Source organism: Parasteatoda tepidariorum, chromosome 2, assembly GCF_043381705.1.
Source record: "Parasteatoda tepidariorum isolate YZ-2023 chromosome 2, CAS_Ptep_4.0, whole genome shotgun sequence".
NCBI lineage: Eukaryota > Metazoa > Arthropoda > Arachnida > Araneae > Theridiidae > Parasteatoda > Parasteatoda tepidariorum.
In genome coordinates, this window is record NC_092205.1 from 39,008,846 (window position 1) to 39,028,735 (window position 19,890).

The window sequence follows — 19,890 nt, forward strand, 5'->3', positions numbered from 1 at the left end:
TATATATATATATATATATATATATATATATATATATTGAGCATCAAAATATGAATAACTGCATGGATAAATTATTAAATGCTCAATGAATATGAGTGTTTACGTGATAAGCAAGAATTAGTAAATTGACAAATGAAAACTGATTGAAATATTTAAAGATGTACATTTTTTTTAAATAAAATGATAAAGATCAAAATAACCTGAGATGGTTCATAAATGGTATTTGTATTTATATAAAAATTTCGTGAAGTTTTTAACTTTATGACCACATTTAACAAATACACGTACACTATCATTTTTTTATCTATCTTTATTATCGGCATAGGTTTTCTATAGAGGTGTTAAAATTAACGAGTTATGAATCTTGAAAAATTTGAAAGGATTTAAAGCTATATTATTTTTTTTCTTGTTTAGAATTCATTTTGTTTTCAATAAAATCTTTACAAATGTATTACTTATGATTTCCATAAAACGTTTAGCAAAATTAAAGCCTTTGTGTAACAATAATTTATTTCATTTGCCAAATTCCACTGGTAACAGAACAATATTTAGTGATAAAAGAACAATTAGCTATTATAAGGGCATATTCGGCTTTTTAGTTCCCATATAGTGTCTACCGTCCTGTGTAGGGGGCAGGGAACTGTCCTTGCATCAGATAGGTTCAGCGTTCGAATCCCGGGCAAGGCATGGATGTTTCTTTCTCTCTACCTGCGTTCTATGTCCTTTCTGCTTTGTATGAGACTGTGTGAGAGTGACCCGCCCTATAAACGGGTTGTGGTAGTGTGACGTGGGCGACGCTGCTCCACCGCCGTTTCTCCGCCACAGGTGCCCGCTGGGTAACGAAAAGAGCGTTATCAGCTCTGGCACTTTCTGTGGTAAATGGACAATAGTTCCAAGTGCCCGCCAATAAAAAAAAATTCCCATATAGTGAATTTCGTCTTTGTAAATTTTATTTTGCTGCAAATAATTTCTAGTCCTTTATGTTGAACTTATTTTTTACACTAAAACGACAGAGCTATATGTAGAACTTTAAAGGTAATAATATATTTTTAAATATATGGCTAGCTAAAGTAATTTAGGTTAAGAATCATAAGGATGTAGAAATGCTTTTATTATAATAATTCTTATGTTATACATTTTGCAAATAAAAAACACTAATAAAAATCAAAATATAAAATAATTTCGTGCTTTGTATAAGCAAAAAATACATAAATTTTTCCATATTAAACATGCATACCTTTTTTGATTTATGCACTCAGGAAATTAGTTTAAAACCTTTGACGCGATATCAATAACATTATGTATTTCCTTCAATTGCGGATAAAAGTATTTTCTCTAATTTAAAAATTTCCATAGTTTCACACGTGGTCCGATAGGTCTTAAGTAAGCTCTGTGACCTGCTGTAATGGCATCCTGGTGCTGAAAAAGAACCCTGAATGGAAGCTCGCTTCCACGTAGCTGGCTTATGAACTAGTGAAAAAACCGATATACTTATTTGTTAAGAATTCTATTCACAGCTTTAAGGGATGCAGTATTAACTGTTTGCTTCTAACTGATATCAAATCCTTTGCTCAAACTTTCGTCAAGTATTCAGTAATATTCTATGAATGGCTGCTGATTGTTCTGTAACTGATTTCACATAACCAATGCGCAAATTTTGCTGAATTTTTCCTCATACTTCACCATAGATAGAGTTGAATCTCTTACACTTTTGAAATAAAGATCTCTAGTTGAATTATATTTTATATATTCACTGTTTCTATTATTAAGCATTATATTGTCAATAACTTTTGGTACGTTGAGCTCTAGCATAACAAAACAATCAGTGAGAGCAACAGTTGTTATTTTATGCATTTTCTTCCACTTTTTCTCATACTTCTGCATAGTTGGTGTTTAATCATTTCGACTTCTGAAATGAAGGTCTCAAGATGAATTGTATTTTCTTTAACATTTTCTTTAAAACTTTCACTTATTTTCGCTAATTCTATTAAGTATCAGATGGTCAATAAATTTTGACACATCGTCTTATGGTATGACCAAACAATCAGTGAGTGCAACGATTGCTTTCAAATTAAAAATTACTAAAAAATTGCTGTTCAACGAACACAATTTTTACGAGAATTCTTTCGTCGTAAATGCATACGAAAAATTTAAATTATTTCTACTTTAATATATTTTCCTCGGTTTCAAATTTCTTGTCATGCATATCGTGTTCACTAATTTTGAAAGCATCAACTTTTCTAAGGTTCTTGGCTTTCATTTTTAACGTGGTTCTCTTTTTCAGTTGGAATTCCTTTTGTCCCTACTTTTTTTTTTCGTTAGAGCTTGGGACAAATTCACGTTACCATATAATTGTTTTTGTAATTGTTAAGCTGATTTTTTATAGCAATAACACTATGCAGCTGAGTTCTATGTTAGAAAAACTTTACAATTTTGCTTTCACATGAAAATGTACCTCTTGCATGTTTAGTATATTGCCGCGAGTTACGCTGTTCCATTTCTTAAAATAACTATTCATAAAAATGTTTCAAAAAGTTATTAATTTTCCAAAAGTTATTGATGGATAATATACTTAATGTTATTTCATTCCTTAAAATAACTTAAAAAAATATTCTGTTTCGATCACATTTAACTGTTGTATTTTCTCCCCGTGTTTGTGCGATTCTATAAAACTATTCCTCGTTTCCAATAATAAATTAATGAAATTAGCATTAACGAAAAGTTTACGCTTGTCTTATAATGTCAAAGCGTCGCATACAATTTTCTGTCACTGACAAGTTGTAATGAAGCAAAGTGAAGAATTTATGAATGGCGCAATGTAATTTATTTGAATTTAGTTCTTAAGGTATCCGATTAGTTTCGACAACTTTTCTTAAAATCTTAATAACATTTAATTAATAGTTTTTTAAATAAAAGTTAGAAAAAAAAGTAGTTTCTTTGTTTTATTATATGTAAAAACTCGTATAACTAGCAAAAAAATTAGTTTTAATGGACAAATTTAGGTAAAAATAATGCATTTTTTGCGTATATGTTAAACACTTTATATAATTTCGAAAGTCTAAAGCAAAAATTCCTTTGATGATTTTGTTCAAAAGACTACCATCTATGTTTCGAAATATTATCTTAAAAGCTAGTTCATATACCACTGAATTAGGAATCAATGTAGTTAAAAAAGTAAGTTTCAGAAATTTTCCTCATTTGCTTTTGCGAAAAAAAGCATAAATAATAAAATTATACTTTTCTCTCTTAGTCTGTAGTTCAAAACATGCGTGCTATAATCAATCATAAGCACTCATGAAAAATTGTAAACAATTATTTCTGCTGTAACTTTGTAAATAGTTAGAGTACAAAAGTAAGCAAATTATTTTTGGAAAGTTAAGAGCACAGGGTAATTTATGATAAACTCAATTTCGAAACTTAGTCACAGAATAATGTTCTTGCACTACTCAGAGAGACATATTAGAAAAATTAATAGACAGTTTCATTGAAAACGTTACTAAAAAAACTTTATTAATAAATTTTTTAAAATACCGGATGCATTAAGCTTTAAAGCTCTCAACTGAGATAAAGGAAGTATCTCGTTGCCAAATTAAAGGACTGGATTTTAATTTTTAAAGCAACTGTGGGATATTTAAAAATGTAATTAATGCCATAAATTTTATTTCAAGTAAAGGTTCTTAAATAGGGATATTAACGGGGTAGGAGTTCTTAAAAATACCATCGTGTCTTTAAAAATGAAACATTACGAATCGAGTGCATAACGTTTTACAATTTGTAAAAAAAGAAATAATTTTTCTGTTTCTTTTGCAGGAAACTAAAGCTACGCTTGAGGGGTAAAGCTTTTAAAAATATGAAAATTTGACGGAAAAACCAAAATTAAGGTACCTTTTTCATAACTTTTGAACAACGATCGAGTGTAAGCGAATTTATTCCATCCTACTCCCACCTTCATAATTTCACGTTTCTCAAACTTGCGTTTTTGATGCAAAACAAAATGCAATGTTAGGACGTTACATATATTTTAACGTTGCATGTAACGTTACATTTCTGAAATGCTTATTGAAAAAAGTCTTGAAGTTTTGTTTTGAAAACGCTGGCTACTTTGTTTGTCGAAAATAAATTAATCTGCAATGCATCAAGGAGGTTATTGAACAATTTTCGGCAACATATAGATCATCCGTTGTAGTTTTATTCCCACCTTCGTAATTTAAACTAATTGTATTTTTGATGCAAAACAAAATTTAGCGTTAAGACGTTATATGTAACAATACATTTCTAAAACGCTTATTGAGAAAGGTATTGTTTTGAACGCTCGTAGCTTTGATAATTGAAAACATGATCAACTTCAATGAAACAGAGTGGTTATTGAACAATTTTAGGCAATAGGAATCTCTAAAATGACTTCGTTTTTACAATAAAAAATATTGCACAATCTTACTATCAATTTTAAAAATGTCTGATGTTACGTATTACCACCAAAATATTAAAAAAATATTAAGGACTAAACTTTTGAAAACAAAATTAGTACTGATATTTTTTTTCCTTGTCCGTTGTAAAAGAGAAAACATTTGTAAAGGGAAAAAAGTAATATTATGTTGAAATTGAAATAATATAAGTGCGCATTCTTGTTGAAACCTTTGTGATAAAAACATCTTACGCGTCGACAATTTTGATGAAAGATGATTTTGATTAAAATCTGCTTTTTCTTTCATACTACGCTGACAATGAAAGAGAATTTTAATTAAGTACTTTTATATTCCTTATAATTTTTTATAAATAGCTTCTGAAATATATGCTAACTCTGTTATTATTCAATGTTACAAAAATAGGCATACTTTATATTCGAAATTTTATTTCATTTTTAATCGCTTCAAACTTAAATCACACTGGATACGTAAAATGTACTCATTTTTAAAAATTTAGATAACTTGCTTAGAGGAAAAAAATTATCGAATATGTAGGTAGACTTATTTAACTCCTCGTCAGTTGGATTATATAAAAAAATTTTAACGAGTAAAAAAAAAATTAAAGATCTGGTGGGAAACTGATTTTCAACTTACAGCTAGAAATTGTTGCATGTAGTTTAAAACACGGGAAGTATCTAGTACTAATCATATTTGTAAAAAATGCTATTGCAAAGTCACGGTAAATTGTATCATTTATTAATCATTAATGGCTTCAAATATTCTCGAAAAGTACTGCTTGTTCACAAAATGCTTCGAAAATATGCTCAGCAAGAGAATTGCTGATTAAAATATTGTTATCATTTAAATCTAGGAAGAAGACAACTTTCCAAGAAAGCAAAAAGTATAAGAAATGGACAAGAAATAACTTTCGATTTCCCTTAAGCATACAATTGTTATTTTTTTTAAAAAAAAGGCGAGATATTAATTAGATAATTTTACTGTCACTAATTTTATTTAAAAGCAATATATTTGGTTCTGTTTAAGAGAAATTATTTTAAGTTAGATTCATACAGGTATGAAAATAGAAAAAAAATTATGTGAAATAGAAATAATAATAACTTACATTGGGTAATATAGTAAATGTAGTGCTCAGCACATTCCTTATAATTAATTTGAATAACATTTAATGGTTAAACTTAAGCACTTTTGTTTAGTAAAGAAAAGAAGGGAATTTCAATTGTAAATTCCAAATCTTTCCATTCTGTTGTCAAATTTATATTTAAAGAAAGCGATACTTTTCGACTTACTACTTTTTAAATTTGAAACATAGTTTTCGTTAAAATGTGAAAAATGCGACATTTGCTTATTTATTTTTTGTCATAAGCGTTTGCCCAAATAGCTGCTTGATTTAAATAGTGTCAAACATTAATGAGGTGAAATCTACTGAGAACCTTGGCAGTCAACGTAGTGGGATAAGGGGGAAAAAAGTAAAAGTATTTTACCACGGAATTTCCATAATTAAAGTTTTGGGAGGAAAGTGTCAGGCGATTTTGGGGTACAGGTTGAAGGTTGTTAAATGTGACAAGAATGAATGGAGCTTCCTGGGTGGTTGAATTTTTCAAAAAAGACAAGTTCCGTAATAGGATATGCAAATTTTAGCAACTAGTCTTTCCTTAATGCTATAAATTGAATATTTTTTTTATAAATAAAATATTTAATAAGGATTAGAAATAAAGTTTCTCATAATTTCTAATCTAAAAGATTTGTGCTTATGGCTCTTCTGATTGTGCTCTTCTGACAACATTTGACTAATCTGTAAGAAAACGAGATAAAATACGTACGTTATGTTGCATTTACTGAATATCACAGAAACAGCAAATATATAAAATTTAAAATAAAATATTTTTGTAGATAAAAAATAAGTCGAAACAAATATTTTTAACTTTTTAATAAGTGCATAGAACATCACATTTGGAAAATTTGGCTTTTTTTTATACATATTTCAAACACAGTTTCGCATTGAAGATGGCTTCTCGTTCTTGATAGCTTTAAAGAATCTTCTCCATTTTTAAGTCTTTGAACTAAAAAACATGTTAGAAAGAAGTCTAAAATAAAATTTTTAAATCACTTGAGACAGATAGTTTATTCTAATAACACAAGTGGTGCAATCAGAAAAAGAGCAACAGAAATTCACTCGAGGACTTTTGCTTATTGGTCGCCAAATTTTCCCTTATGAAAACATATACTATTTATTGTACTATAATATTCAATGTGCTAATTAATTTTTCTCTATTGCTTACTTTAATTACTGTTAATATATATGTAAATTAAAAAACATTTTAAGTTTTTTTTGTGAGAGTATAAAAAATATCTACTATTCTTTAAAACATGACGATTAAACAAAAATCAATATGAACACGATATAACTTTTTCTACCGTATTTGAACAAAACTTTTAATATTATTGTTCATATCACTGCAGAAAATCTTTTTGAATAATACAGTAGGTCTGTTCAAATACAAAAATAATGATTTTTTAACAATTTAAATTAAATTAATTAATTTTAAATTAATTTAAGGAATTTCTAGGAAAATAATTTTTAAATAACAATTTATTTAATTGTTATTTTCAAGCAAAACAGTCAAATAACCAAAAAAGACAGTTTTCAAACTGTCAAATGTGGGAAACACCTTTTATTAACTGCCCATCTAAAGAAACTTTGATTTCCTTCCTGCTGTGTACATAATGTAATTAAGGTTGCTAATCCGTCAATCTCATGAACGACAGAACAGTAATTCTAGTCCTAGGGATGACACCCTATTATTTATTCCACATGAACAGTTTTTAGAATCCTGCACTCCCCAATTTGAGACCCTGGATTATTAGAATACGATACTATTAATCAGACATGTATGACGGCATCATAAGACTGCTAAACATAGAAAATCTAGTATATCCATCTCTTACGATATATGAAACAAGCCACATTCCTCAATTCATTTGAAGAAATACAATTCAACCAGAACCTAGCTCTTATGTCCAATTAAACTTCTTATTTTTAGTTTTGAAACCATATTAATTTTAAGCATTTAAATAACCGCATAGTTTTATAATCATAACTTTCTAACTATGCTAGTTTTAATAAGTTTCAAAATCTTAGGATTAGAAATGTTCTTTATCGTAAACTTTATGATTAATTGAAAGGACTGCCGACCTTATTATTACTGTCGGTTACTTTACGCTAATTTCAGAATGAAAATTCTAAGAGTGCATCCACCAAAAGTCATTTCAAAAAACATATTAAAAGTGGTTGTGAATGAAATTGTTTCCCAAATCTCCCCTAATGACTGATTCGGCATGAAGTATAGTTCAGTGCTCATTCATACTTTTTGCCCCTTGACAGTGATTTTTAAGACTTCGGAATTCTTCAACTATTTATAAGTATTTGCAGTTCCGCAATACAGAGTAAATGGTCTTCTTACAGATTGTTTGGAGAGCTGTTAGTTATTGAAAATCAATTTCTTTGATTGTAAAACATGATATTATTGTAAGGCATGATAGAGAAATATTAGAATCAAAGAGCACATCATGCATCGAAAATATATTATGCAAAAGTCCAGACTACTATTTTAGATACATAAAACATATAATAGAAAGTTGTAAGATACAATCTAATTGTAAGTTTTTATGAAAACGAACAATACATGCTATTTGCTCAATAAATGCAGAATAATATAAACCTAAGAATATATATAATTGTATTAAATAAAAACTTACGTATAGTGTCTATACAAGAAATAATAATTTAAAGAAAAAATCATGGAAATAAAATTTATTAGTTTATTTATATTTTATTTCATTTAAATTAATTATTTTCGAATCTATGTTAGTCTAAAAAATGCTCTTAATTTATGTTTGACGATAGAAAAATGTTATAAAATTTTTACTTCTCGGTGGAGAAATCGTCAGCAAACAGTTAGGAAGAAATTTCTATCTACCATTCTCCGCCAACGGAAATATAAACTATTTACTTTTTGCTTTTTTTAATACATTAGTTACTAATTCAATATATTAAGAAACTATTAAGAACTATTTCTCAATATATTAAGAAAAAGGAAAGATTATTATTTGACATAGAGGCGTCTAATGAGTTAAACACTGTAAAAAATGGATACGTTGTCATCACAAAAATTTCTTGGTTTTTGACGAAACCATTTCCTGGTATCTGAATCGAGCAATCATTTCGTCAGTATGACAGAATAACTATCGTCACTTCTTCGAGGAAACGAATTTTGTCAAAATTAAAGAAATAGTTCGCTATTCTATTTCTCTTAAAAAAAGAATTAGCAATGCCTAATGTACTCAACTTCTTAATAATAATTTTAGCGTTGGAACCATATAAAAGCCACGACACAACAAGGATAGATAAAGCTTATTGACAATCATATAACAGGTCACCGTAATTCGTCATTTAATTTTCGATTGTCTAGCCTTTATTCTAGCTTCGTTATTCTAGTTAACAATCTCCCACAATGCACCACGTAGAGTTTTCGAATTGAAGACGCATTTTCGTCATAATTTTGAAATTTCAAGTTTCTTCACAAATCACTTGATTTCGTGACGAAATGATTCTCAATATTAACAAAATACTGCTCAAGAAGTGCCTTATCATTAAAGTAAGAGTTTTTCCTTTGAGAGCGAATAAATAAATAAATAATTCCATATAGACATTATATTATCCTCTCTAGTTGGGAAACTTAGAGCATGTCACATAAACGTGTTATTTTTCTAATTTTTTTTTTATTTATGACAAAAGAGGAATACATTCGTATAATAAAGAAAACTCATAGAGATTGAATACCTGGTAGAATTACATAAAGGTCTAAAATGCATAAAATTATTTACAGAAACACGTTGTAAAGCTTTGAAGTCTTAAGTAAAACAAAATGTTTTTAAATCATGTTTTTACAACCACAGTAAAATCTGGAAAGTTACTTTATTTCTTTCCCAGAATAAAAATATAATCGATGAATATTTGTAAGGATTATGTATATATTATTAATGTGATGTACCAAACATTTTTAATTTTAAGGGTTACCGTCAGGCAGATAAGGTATTCTATATTTAATTACCTATTGTATTTAATTACCTATTGAAAATTCTGTTTATTTATTTCGTAACTAAGAAATATTTTTGAATAATTTTTGTTGAATTTCTTTCCCTGAAATATGTTCTGTTGATATAAATTGCGAAATTTAAAAATTTTAGGTTTAAAATATTTTTATAATTTGAAATTTTAGTGATTTTGAAACTTATATTTTTTTAAAGCATCTCCTGCCTTAAAATTTTATGGAATGCATATCATTGAATAAAATGAAATAAAGTTACTCAAAAATAGTAAGGAGTTGCTGAAGAAATAAAGAAAGTTTTGATAAATAATTTCACGTAGCTTAACATGGATGAAGTTAAATCCTTCTTCTATATGAAGGAGTAATTTAAGTTTGTGGAAATAAAAATTATATTATTTATTTAAATCTACGTGAATTCAAAAAAAAATTTTTATTACGTACATAAATTTTATTTTTGCTTCTAGTAGATCTTTTATGCTGTAAAATATGAAATGATTAGCCATGAAATGGTGATAAATCTAGCGAAGGTTGTGATAAAGATTAAAAAAATACCAACATTGCCTTTAAGTATAGAAATCCAGTTATATGTTATCAATCAAGAAAGTCCTAAATCAGTCGAATATTCAATTAGTGATAATATGGTGATAAATTCTATTCGCAGTGATCAGAAAACTATTGAGCCATTCAGCAAAGAGTTCTTGACAGAAATATTTAGCATTATAGAAATTTCAATTGAAAATAAATCACACTATCTGGCAATAAATTATATCTGTATCGGTCTGGAGACGAATGAATTTCATATTGATCTCAAACAACGAGCTCTTGAACACCGTAGTTAGTCGTACAGTGGTAGGAGTTATAATTAATATTCAATTACATATCATTATCAAGTGACCATAAAGTTTTATTGTTGTAATTAGAGACTAATTAAAACTAGCCTTGTCATAAGGTATGAAGCTCGAATTGAAATTTGCGGAGCTTTGACTAGTTAGAAAATAGTAGTAATTTTGATTGAAAGAAAAAAAATTAAAATACGAAGCTAAAAATAAAGTGAAATTAATAAAAATTTCATTAAATATGTAAAAATAATTGTACTCATTTTATGAATCAAAAAGCTACTTGCTTTAAAAAAACAGATTACCTACATATAATAACTTTGCTAATACAATAAAAAATATCAACCTAAAATACAATTAGAGTTATACGTTGAATAGAAACAAATTGAGTAACGTCATAAAATTCTCATAAAGGCAGTTAATTATACATAAACTAATTTGAAATAGCTTTTTGGTTATGAAACTGAATAGAAAAGAAATATTTGTAAGCATTTTCACTATTTTCTATAAACCAAAAGTGTTTGAAACATTTCTGAATTCAAATCAATCATTAACTAATAATAAGTAATCTTAATTTTAAGAAATATACTTAATTTACATTATATTTCATTAAAATTTATTATTAATTATGAGCTCTGCAATATAAAATTCAATTGTATTTGTAACTATTTATCTTTAAATAACGCATATTTATAAGGTCATTCCATTGCACCATTATCCGTAAAACTGGGATAAAATACATAAGCTAACTCTCTGAAATTAATTGAGTTACATAGATATAATGATTTCAGGAATAAATTAGTATCGATTTTGGTTCTGAAAGCAATCTCTCTAATTCCATTTCTTTTAAATAAATCAGCAAAGGTCGAATAACTCAATTAGATTCATAAAAAGGACAAAAACAAAAAAAATCATTTTTTCTGTAATAATTATACATTTTTTGCAGTTTAGTATAATTGCAAATCTGCTATTGAACTTGTTTTTATATTTTTCTCTCATAATAAATTATAGCTTTTTTTACGTTTCCAGATAATTTTGTAATTTTTTACTACGCCTTGGAGGATATAAATAATTAAAGATTTTTTATGAAATGATATGTTAAAAAAGATCATACTAATTACTTTAATTGACGCAATTTTAAAGCATTATAAAAGGAAAAACTAATTCTTTTTTTTTTACACTGTTAAAATTTTAATTAGAAAATTATGGTAAAATAGACGGTATCAGTCTGTCCATCTAATTAACCATAAAGTTAAGGGTTAAGAACTTCTTTTAATATTTGTGACTTTGAAACTGTTTGCAACTAGTATGGTTAAAAAATCCTGAATACAAAACTATATGGTTTCTTAACCATTTAATATTAGCATGGATTCGAAACCATAGGAAAGAAATTTAACTGGGCATAGGAGCTATGCCTTCCGTTAGGTAATAGATATAGGAGTAAAGCAGTGGTTGAGTTGTGTTTTATAAAATAAACTATGAAATGTGGTTTAAATAGTTTATCTGGTTGTTTCACCTATCGTAAAAGATGGGAAAAATTGGACTTGGGAAAACTTGCGTTGAATAACTTTATTTTGCTACCATCTATGCGTGACTGAGAGAATCAACTTCTATTAATCCAGAGTCACAAATTGGGGGATGCAGGACACTGGAATCTTTTTATGTGTTGAAGGGAATGAAAAAAAATATTGGATGTCACCGTTTGGATTCGAATCCATGTCGGTCATGTGATTGATAGATTAGCCCTCCCAAATATATTATATACATAGTATATTATACCAAATATATTATATACGATAAAAGTTTTGTTGCTTAACCGTATTAGGTGAAAGCAGTTTATAAATGCTTTTTCTTACAGTTAGCAGTTTGAATACCATCTTATTTACAGTTATTGGACTGTTTTGCTTGTATATGGTAAAATAACAAGTGAACAATTTGTTATTTAATCATTCTTTCTGAAAAACTAATAGCTGTATCACAGTGAGTTTTAAGACAGAAATATTAAGAACCACAACAAGTATTTCAAAATTGCTAATAACAATAACTGATATGACAGAACTGCTTGAAACCTTTAAAATTGGAATTGCTTAGAACTGGCAGTAATAAGAAGTGGTAAAAAACGAAGAATATAGTATACCATATTACCGATAGTCTATTCTGTGTTAAACTATCGAAATATATTTAATGTTTTTCATAGTAAGGCAATGAATATTATACATTAATAATACAATAGACAATAGTTTTTTTTAAAAATGATAAAATGTAAATTTTCAATTTAATTCTTATCTGGTGAATTCCATTGTAACTGCGCCTTTTAATATATACAAAGCAAGATACGCAAAGCTTTTTTTCATCAAACATCACTTACGCACACTATTAAAACTTTTGGTGAATAGTTGCTATCACTTTTAGTGATAAGGTATACTATAGATATTTTAAGTGGAGAGTAGTTATCGTGCAAACAATTACATAAAAAATATCAATTGTTTAAAAGAGTTAGCGTGAATATATTACTAAAAATGTGTTTGCCTAATTTAAAAAATGTTTGTGTTATGAAGCCAATTAATTTATTCAAATGTGCATGAAAATAGGTGTTGTCAATAACAAGCAAGCATAAAATAAAAAGGAAATAAAAAAAACTATAACAGTGAATAATTAAATAAAAAAATGTGAATAAATGCGCTTTAAAATTTTTAGTTTATCTCAACACCAAAAATAGTGGCTACGATACTATAAAATACTTTTCAGTGTAATGATCAGTGAGTTTCTTTGCCTAAATATATGAAGAATATCATTAACTTTTTTTTCTGAATAAGATTAAAATTAGTTAGAAGAGTATCAAGAAATTTAAAAAAAAACTATTAACTATTTATTTAAAATAGACAAGCTCTTCCTTGATGTTTTACTCAATGTAATTGTTACGTAACTCTCTCATAATTCACTGTTATATTTACCCCAGTTACTGAAACCATTCAACTCACGAAATAATCTATAAATCAGTGTTTTATGTTTGTTTTAAATTTTTTAAAGTTGTTTTTATGCTGAGATATATTCATAATAGTTTTAAGTCCCCAGTTGAAATTATATTTTCAAAATACAATTCCAGAGTAATAATAAATAGGTAGCATAACTCTCATATATTTTCTTTAAAAATTTAAAGTAAAACCATTCAACTAAATAAATGTCATGATTTTTTATCTTTTAATAGAATACAAACTTTTTAAATATGTTGTTATTTATGTCACCATTAAAAAAATATTATAAATTGATGCAATACTTAAAATTACCGAAGGGCTACATAAAACAATTTTCCATGGTTTAAACATTTATTAGTGTAAAACTAAAGTGCTCCATTAAGTTGAAACCGTTCAGCTAAGCAAATGTTATGATTTTTTCCTTTTTATTAGAATACAAACTCCTTAAATATCTTACCATTTATGTCCGAAGTAAAAAAAAAATATCAATATATGCGAGATTTAAGATTAACAAAAGGCTAAATAAAACAAAGACAAGAACTTTGAGTTTTCACACATCTGCAATATTTAAATTTAATTTGTAAATCTAAATTATTTCTTTTTTTCTTTTTAAAATTTCCTTTCTTTATGGCTTGTCAAGCGTACACAACAGAAGATAATGCAGTTTTTTAAGTGTTATGTTTTATTGTTTATTTGTAAGCAAATATAACTAGAAAAGACCACATGACAAAGCAAATGATTCCCAAATAACATGTATTCAACAAGATACCTGTACCTAAGATTTGATCCAATGACCAGCATATATAAGCTCAGCAGACATGTGAAAGTAAATAAGAACATAATACAGGACGAATTAAACGCTCCATTAAACTTGGTCCTAAAGAACATGATTGATATGTCCTAAATCAGTATATATAATGATCTTCCCCAGCGTTAGAGTTTAAATTCTAATCATGGAACCGAGTTTTCATATGATAAAATCATCTAACACTGCTCTTCATCTAATATCCTTCACTACTGGAAATTCTTCCATTTTTTGAAAAATTCCAATAGTTTTGTTAATTATCCTTATAGTACCTCATTTTTGTCAAATATTTAGAGATCTAATCTAACTTAATTTCCACATCTTGAACCCAACCATTTTTCACGTATTTCTGTTTATTATATTTCTCAAGACTGTTCCTTTTCCCCTATTGGTTAAACCACCACACTAATTTCTTTATTCGCAGATTCATGCATTCCTTTATTTTCTAATTTACAAACAATTGAATTTAGTCAGCAATTCACAAATCTACGTTTGCTCACTAATTTCTTGGACTAATTCACAACACATTCATTTCAATTCTTATAACGTTTACTACTTCAGGGATACCATAATTAGCAACCATATCATAGTCCGGGCATAAAATATTATACTTTTAAAACAAGAAACCAAAAAAATAAACTATTTTAAAACTATCCACTTGAGAAACAAACTAATCAAGCAAATGAAAAATCATAAGCAATATCGATTGTCACAGTAACGGAAAATTGCAAATGACTCTCAAAATATTCCCTGTCTCGTACCAATATTACATATCTTCCTCACTATTTTGTCATTAGTTCAAGCTTATAGAATGTACAGTAGTATATAGGATGAGATGTGTTTTCTGAAAATATGTATTTATTAAAATTTTCTCTCATGGAAATAAAATCAAAAAGTAATAATTCAATAGCATGAAATTGCATGAAACTACTAAAATTTATTTTGTATGATTTTATTTTTACATTTATTTCAAATATATTTAAAAAACTTAATTTTTTATAAATCACTTATGCTAGGGAAAACTTTAATAACGTTGATTTCACTTCTGTATTTGAAGTAATGAAAATCCATCACTTAACTTAATGAAAAAGACGCTTCTCATTCGAAGGTTTCAAATTCAAGACATTCTTTCGGATTCTTTCTTAAAATCTGAACAATGACCTATAGAGAACAATCACGCCACCCTGATTTTCTTTCACCAACTAAAAGTGGAAAAATCCCTCATACAAGATCTCCTGCACATGCGTCTCCTCCGCAGCTTGACTCGCATGCTTAGTTCTCCCGGCAGATAGAGAATTGAATTCAGAAGCGCAAGATCAGAATATATATTCTTCCTCTTCAGCATCTTGCCTCACAGAGTTTCTTCATTGGCCTGGTCGTTGAATTCTTTGCATGTGATCCGTGTAGTGGGGTTGGAGGAGTTAAACACCCCTCATGAATCGTTTGGCATTCAATGAATGCGTCGCACAGAGCGGGCTTTGAATTGCTGATGTATTTCTTAGATATTATTTCGCAGTTACAATTTTTTTGTTGATATTTAAATCTTCAATTTAAATTTTTTATACTTTAAAATATGAGTGATTATAAATTATGAATTCATAAAATATGAGCATGATCAATTAAAAAAAAGGATTTCTTAGTCTTGTGCATTGAAAAGATATATTTTTAATTGAAAACTGAACTACGGAAATGTTAAATAAGTTTGTACGGAACATGTGTATAAATTTAGTTAGATAGCAAAGTATTTGAAAACAAAGCAAATATAACTGCTAATTAGTTGGACATAAAAACAAAGGTCTTCCGAACATATTTGTAAGATTTAACTTTAAAGTTATCGTTTAAGAAGATATAGGAATCGGTACACAATTTAAAGGGATTTAAAATATTTTCTGATTTTAAAATAAAAATTTTGGTGATAAGAAAAGATATAAACTTTTAAGTTCAGTATCAAACTGCACGCTCACTTGTTTCGTCATGATGAAATTTTATACCATGATTAATGTACCAATTCTTTTGGGGAAAATGTTGTGGCTCATCTGTGTCATCCTGCATCTAGTTTGTTTTTCCTCTGCTACAACTCTCCTGGAACCAGACTCCAGAACTTTGAGCTCAAGAGTTGTGAGTACTCGTTATGGGGACCTTCGAGGATTCTTAAGTAGCTTGAGCAATCGACAACTGCAACCCGCTGAGGTGTTTCTCGGAGTACCATATGCTGGTGCCCCCAAAGGTCCTCTGCGTTTCATGCCCCCAGTCACGTCCCCGCATTGGAAAGGCGTCCGTTTGGCTAATCAATTCAGTCCAGTTTGTCCCCAAAAATTGCCAGATGTTGCTAATGAAACTGAAGCTTTGAACAGAATGCCATTAGGCCGATTCCGATTTCTTCGGAGACTCTTGCCTTACTTAGCAAATCAAAGTGAGGATTGTCTATATTTGAACATCTATGCTCCATCACCTGGTAAGTGCAATAGAATTATATACTTATTTTCAGAAGACGATTCTTATTTTATAGTTTTGTGACGAATTTCGGGAAAATTATTTTGGATTTCTTTTTTTTTCAATACTAGCTTTTATTTTTAAAGAGCATTATAATTGTTTCATGTTTATTCATTCAAATATTTATCAAATTCTCATTTTATTATTTATTTATATATANTATATATGTATATCAAATCCGCAATAAATATTATCTATGCAATTTAAGCAAATTATCAAATTCAATTTATCAAATGCGTTTATAATTATTAAATCAATTGCGCAATATATTAACATCACGAACTGGTTCCTTGTTTATTGCTTAAATTCAGCTCAAAAATGGTTCTAATAACAATAAAAAAACTGGTCTTGAAATGCATAAAATGTATATATTTTACAAGTATATGGGAACCGTTAGCTGATTCCGCATAATATTTATATACTATATATAATGCATAGAGATAATTCACCATATATTCACACTAATATTTAAAATAATGCGACGATATGTAATTGTATTTTTGAAGGGAATTAAAACTCACTAGCAAAGAAATATCTTAAAGCAGTGATATTAAACTAAACAACGGATTTATGCTTTGTAAAAAGAGAATCCTGTAATACTGTCACTGCATGTGTCTTTAGGTTTAAAAATTATTTGTAAAATACAATTGTGAAATTTTGTTTTATTTATTGATTTATATATTGATTAGTATTTTACTTCAGTTACATTCGTTCTTTTTCAACAAAATATTCTTACATATTTTTACAGCTACACTCACACAATCAAAGTAAGACATGAAAAATCATTTTCCATGTATTTAGAACATGTATTTGTTTGTCTTATCTGAGTTTAGTTTAGTTAATATTATAATATGGAGAGAGATAACGTTTAATATTTATTTCAAATTTAGTTATCACTTAAATTTTATTACTAGGGAAGTTTTACTAAATTAAAGCTGGTAATCTAAGAATAACACACGAACGAAACACTATACTTAAAGATCATTTCTTTAGAATTATTAATCGTAATACAATCCCCATTGCGAATATATTGTTTTTTATTCCTTTACATTTTGTTTTTGTTTCATAATCATTATAAATAAAATTTTAAATATAATTGCTCAATTAAGAAATCCACAAAATTGGTTGCATTTATAATTCCTGTATATAAAATAAGATATAATATAAGAAATAATTCTTCTATAATGCTTAAAGTATCCAAGGTTAGAGTCATAAAATTATGTAAACACTTGTTGCTTCAAAAATATTTTAGAACATGGTGCATAATGGAATATATAATATTATATTAATTATAATTGTATGCATTTTAAGACATACTGAAAGATCATTTTTTGAGAAGTTACTCACAGAACGGAGTGTTTGGAGTGTTTTGTATATATGTATAAAATAATTTTTTTTAAAAATTAGCGAAAACAAAAATAATGCTCTTAACTTAGTTCGTTATCTCATAATAGCAAACTAAGCTTATTTGGAATATCAATATCAATCATATTCACAAGTTTTATGTCTTAAAGTACTATATACCATTTTGTAGCTTTATTTCAAAAATCTGTGATTTGTAACGCGCAGAACTATAACGAAATACTTTCTTTTTTTTTTTAAAAAAAAAAGGCATATCTTTTAAGAAAGAATTTTTAAAACTGTGAAAATCAATATTTTTTTATGTGAATTCATAAAATAAATGTGATACATCCTGTGTGGCTGGATTGCATGACCTCAAACTCCATGAACCTCGGGGCTCATAACTGGCACTTTCGAGTAGGGAATGCTTTCAGTCTTATATAATTTGTAATCTGCATTTATTTATGTAAATAAAAGTAGATGATTTGTAATGTTCTTTGAACATAGTTAATTTTTTGGGAATTTCATTAGGATGCTGAATTTAGGTGATTATTTAGGTAAAAAACAGTTAAGCTGTTTGCAATGTTCTCTGAACTGAAACAATTTTTTATATACATCAATTGGATGGACAACTTTTGCTTAAAAAATAAAACAAATAAATAATATGTATTACAGACTATACTTAAATTCGTTAGGATTTCTAAAGAACTTGACATCGTAAAATTCATCTTATGTAATAATACTCAGTTTAAGATTTCTAAAATATAATGGAAAATATAATGGAAGTGGGAGGAAACAGTTTGAAATCAAGTAAAAAAGAGATGTTTTTCCATATAGTACGTATTTTAACTCTTCAAACGAGATTTCTTTTTGTTAAAATTTGTCCTTTGATATAAAAAATCAGTAGCAGTTTTTTTAAAAATATATTCAATTAATATTTTAATAAATTTAATTGTAAAAAAATAATTTCTTCTTAGAAGCTTCTATTATTTTAATTTCTTAAATATTTTGAGAAAACGCATTTCATCTTTGACGGTCAAAAACCCAGAGTGAGCCCTAATGTACTAAACTATTTCTGAAAATAAATATTCGTTTGTTTTGTATTCGTATTTTGAATTCATATTCATAAATTCGTATCCATGTTTTTTTTTTTATTCCGAATGTGTCAAGATTCTTTTTGACACAATAGATCCAACTTTCTCGGGGTTCATCCTTTAATTCTATTTTTGATAAGTGTTGTCAAAAAGTCATTTGAAATTGCTTAATTCTTGAACTTCAGTCACATGGTCAGGGACAACGAAACTATGCAACGTCAAATTCTTTAATTATTTAGTACAGTTCTGAAGTTGTTTCGACCCAGTTTTGAAATTGATTCAATTTCTGCAAAGATCCAATCTCTTGAACTGCAAACTGCACATGTATGGTTGCTCATTTGATTACTTTGTACTGTATTAAGATTTTCTTTTAAAAATTTATAGAATTGTTTATTTTTTCAAATGAAACGAAAAGTTAAGTAAGGACTTTCAGTAGTTCTTTTTTAATTTAATGTATATAACCGCAAATTAGCCGATTTTTTAAATTCCAAAAATGTTTACAGAAACTTATCGACTTACTCGAGAACATTTTCCATAATAAAGTCTAACATTCGTTGATCGTGAAATATCGATGATTTACAAACAATGAGATAGATGTGAAGAAGTCTGTGCCAATTTACTCCTTACTAAATCTATTCTTAATATGTTGTAAACAATAAATTTCTCCTTTTTTTCATCATATTTTCTTCTCTTGCAAAAAGTGTTTTTAGGACGCCCTTTAAATTACATTCAAGGAAAAAATTGGATAAAGAAAATATATATATATATATATATATATATATATATGACACTTGGCGCAAATATTATATAG

At 27.7% G+C, this 19,890-nt stretch overlaps 1 protein-coding gene across 1 annotated transcript in view; it reads left to right on the forward strand.

The window, feature by feature from the left end:
- The first annotated feature begins 15,388 nt into the window (after positions 1–15,388).
- The window catches only part of LOC107451502 (neuroligin-4, X-linked-like), a 103,475-nt gene continuing 98,973 nt past the window's right edge, over positions 15,389–19,890 (forward strand). The window contains exon 1 of the mRNA XM_021148297.3: positions 15,389–16,606. Coding sequence (XP_021003956.3) covers positions 16,126–16,606 — 481 coding nt within the window. The 5' untranslated portion in view covers positions 15,389–16,125. The remainder of the gene's footprint in view (positions 16,607–19,890) is intronic.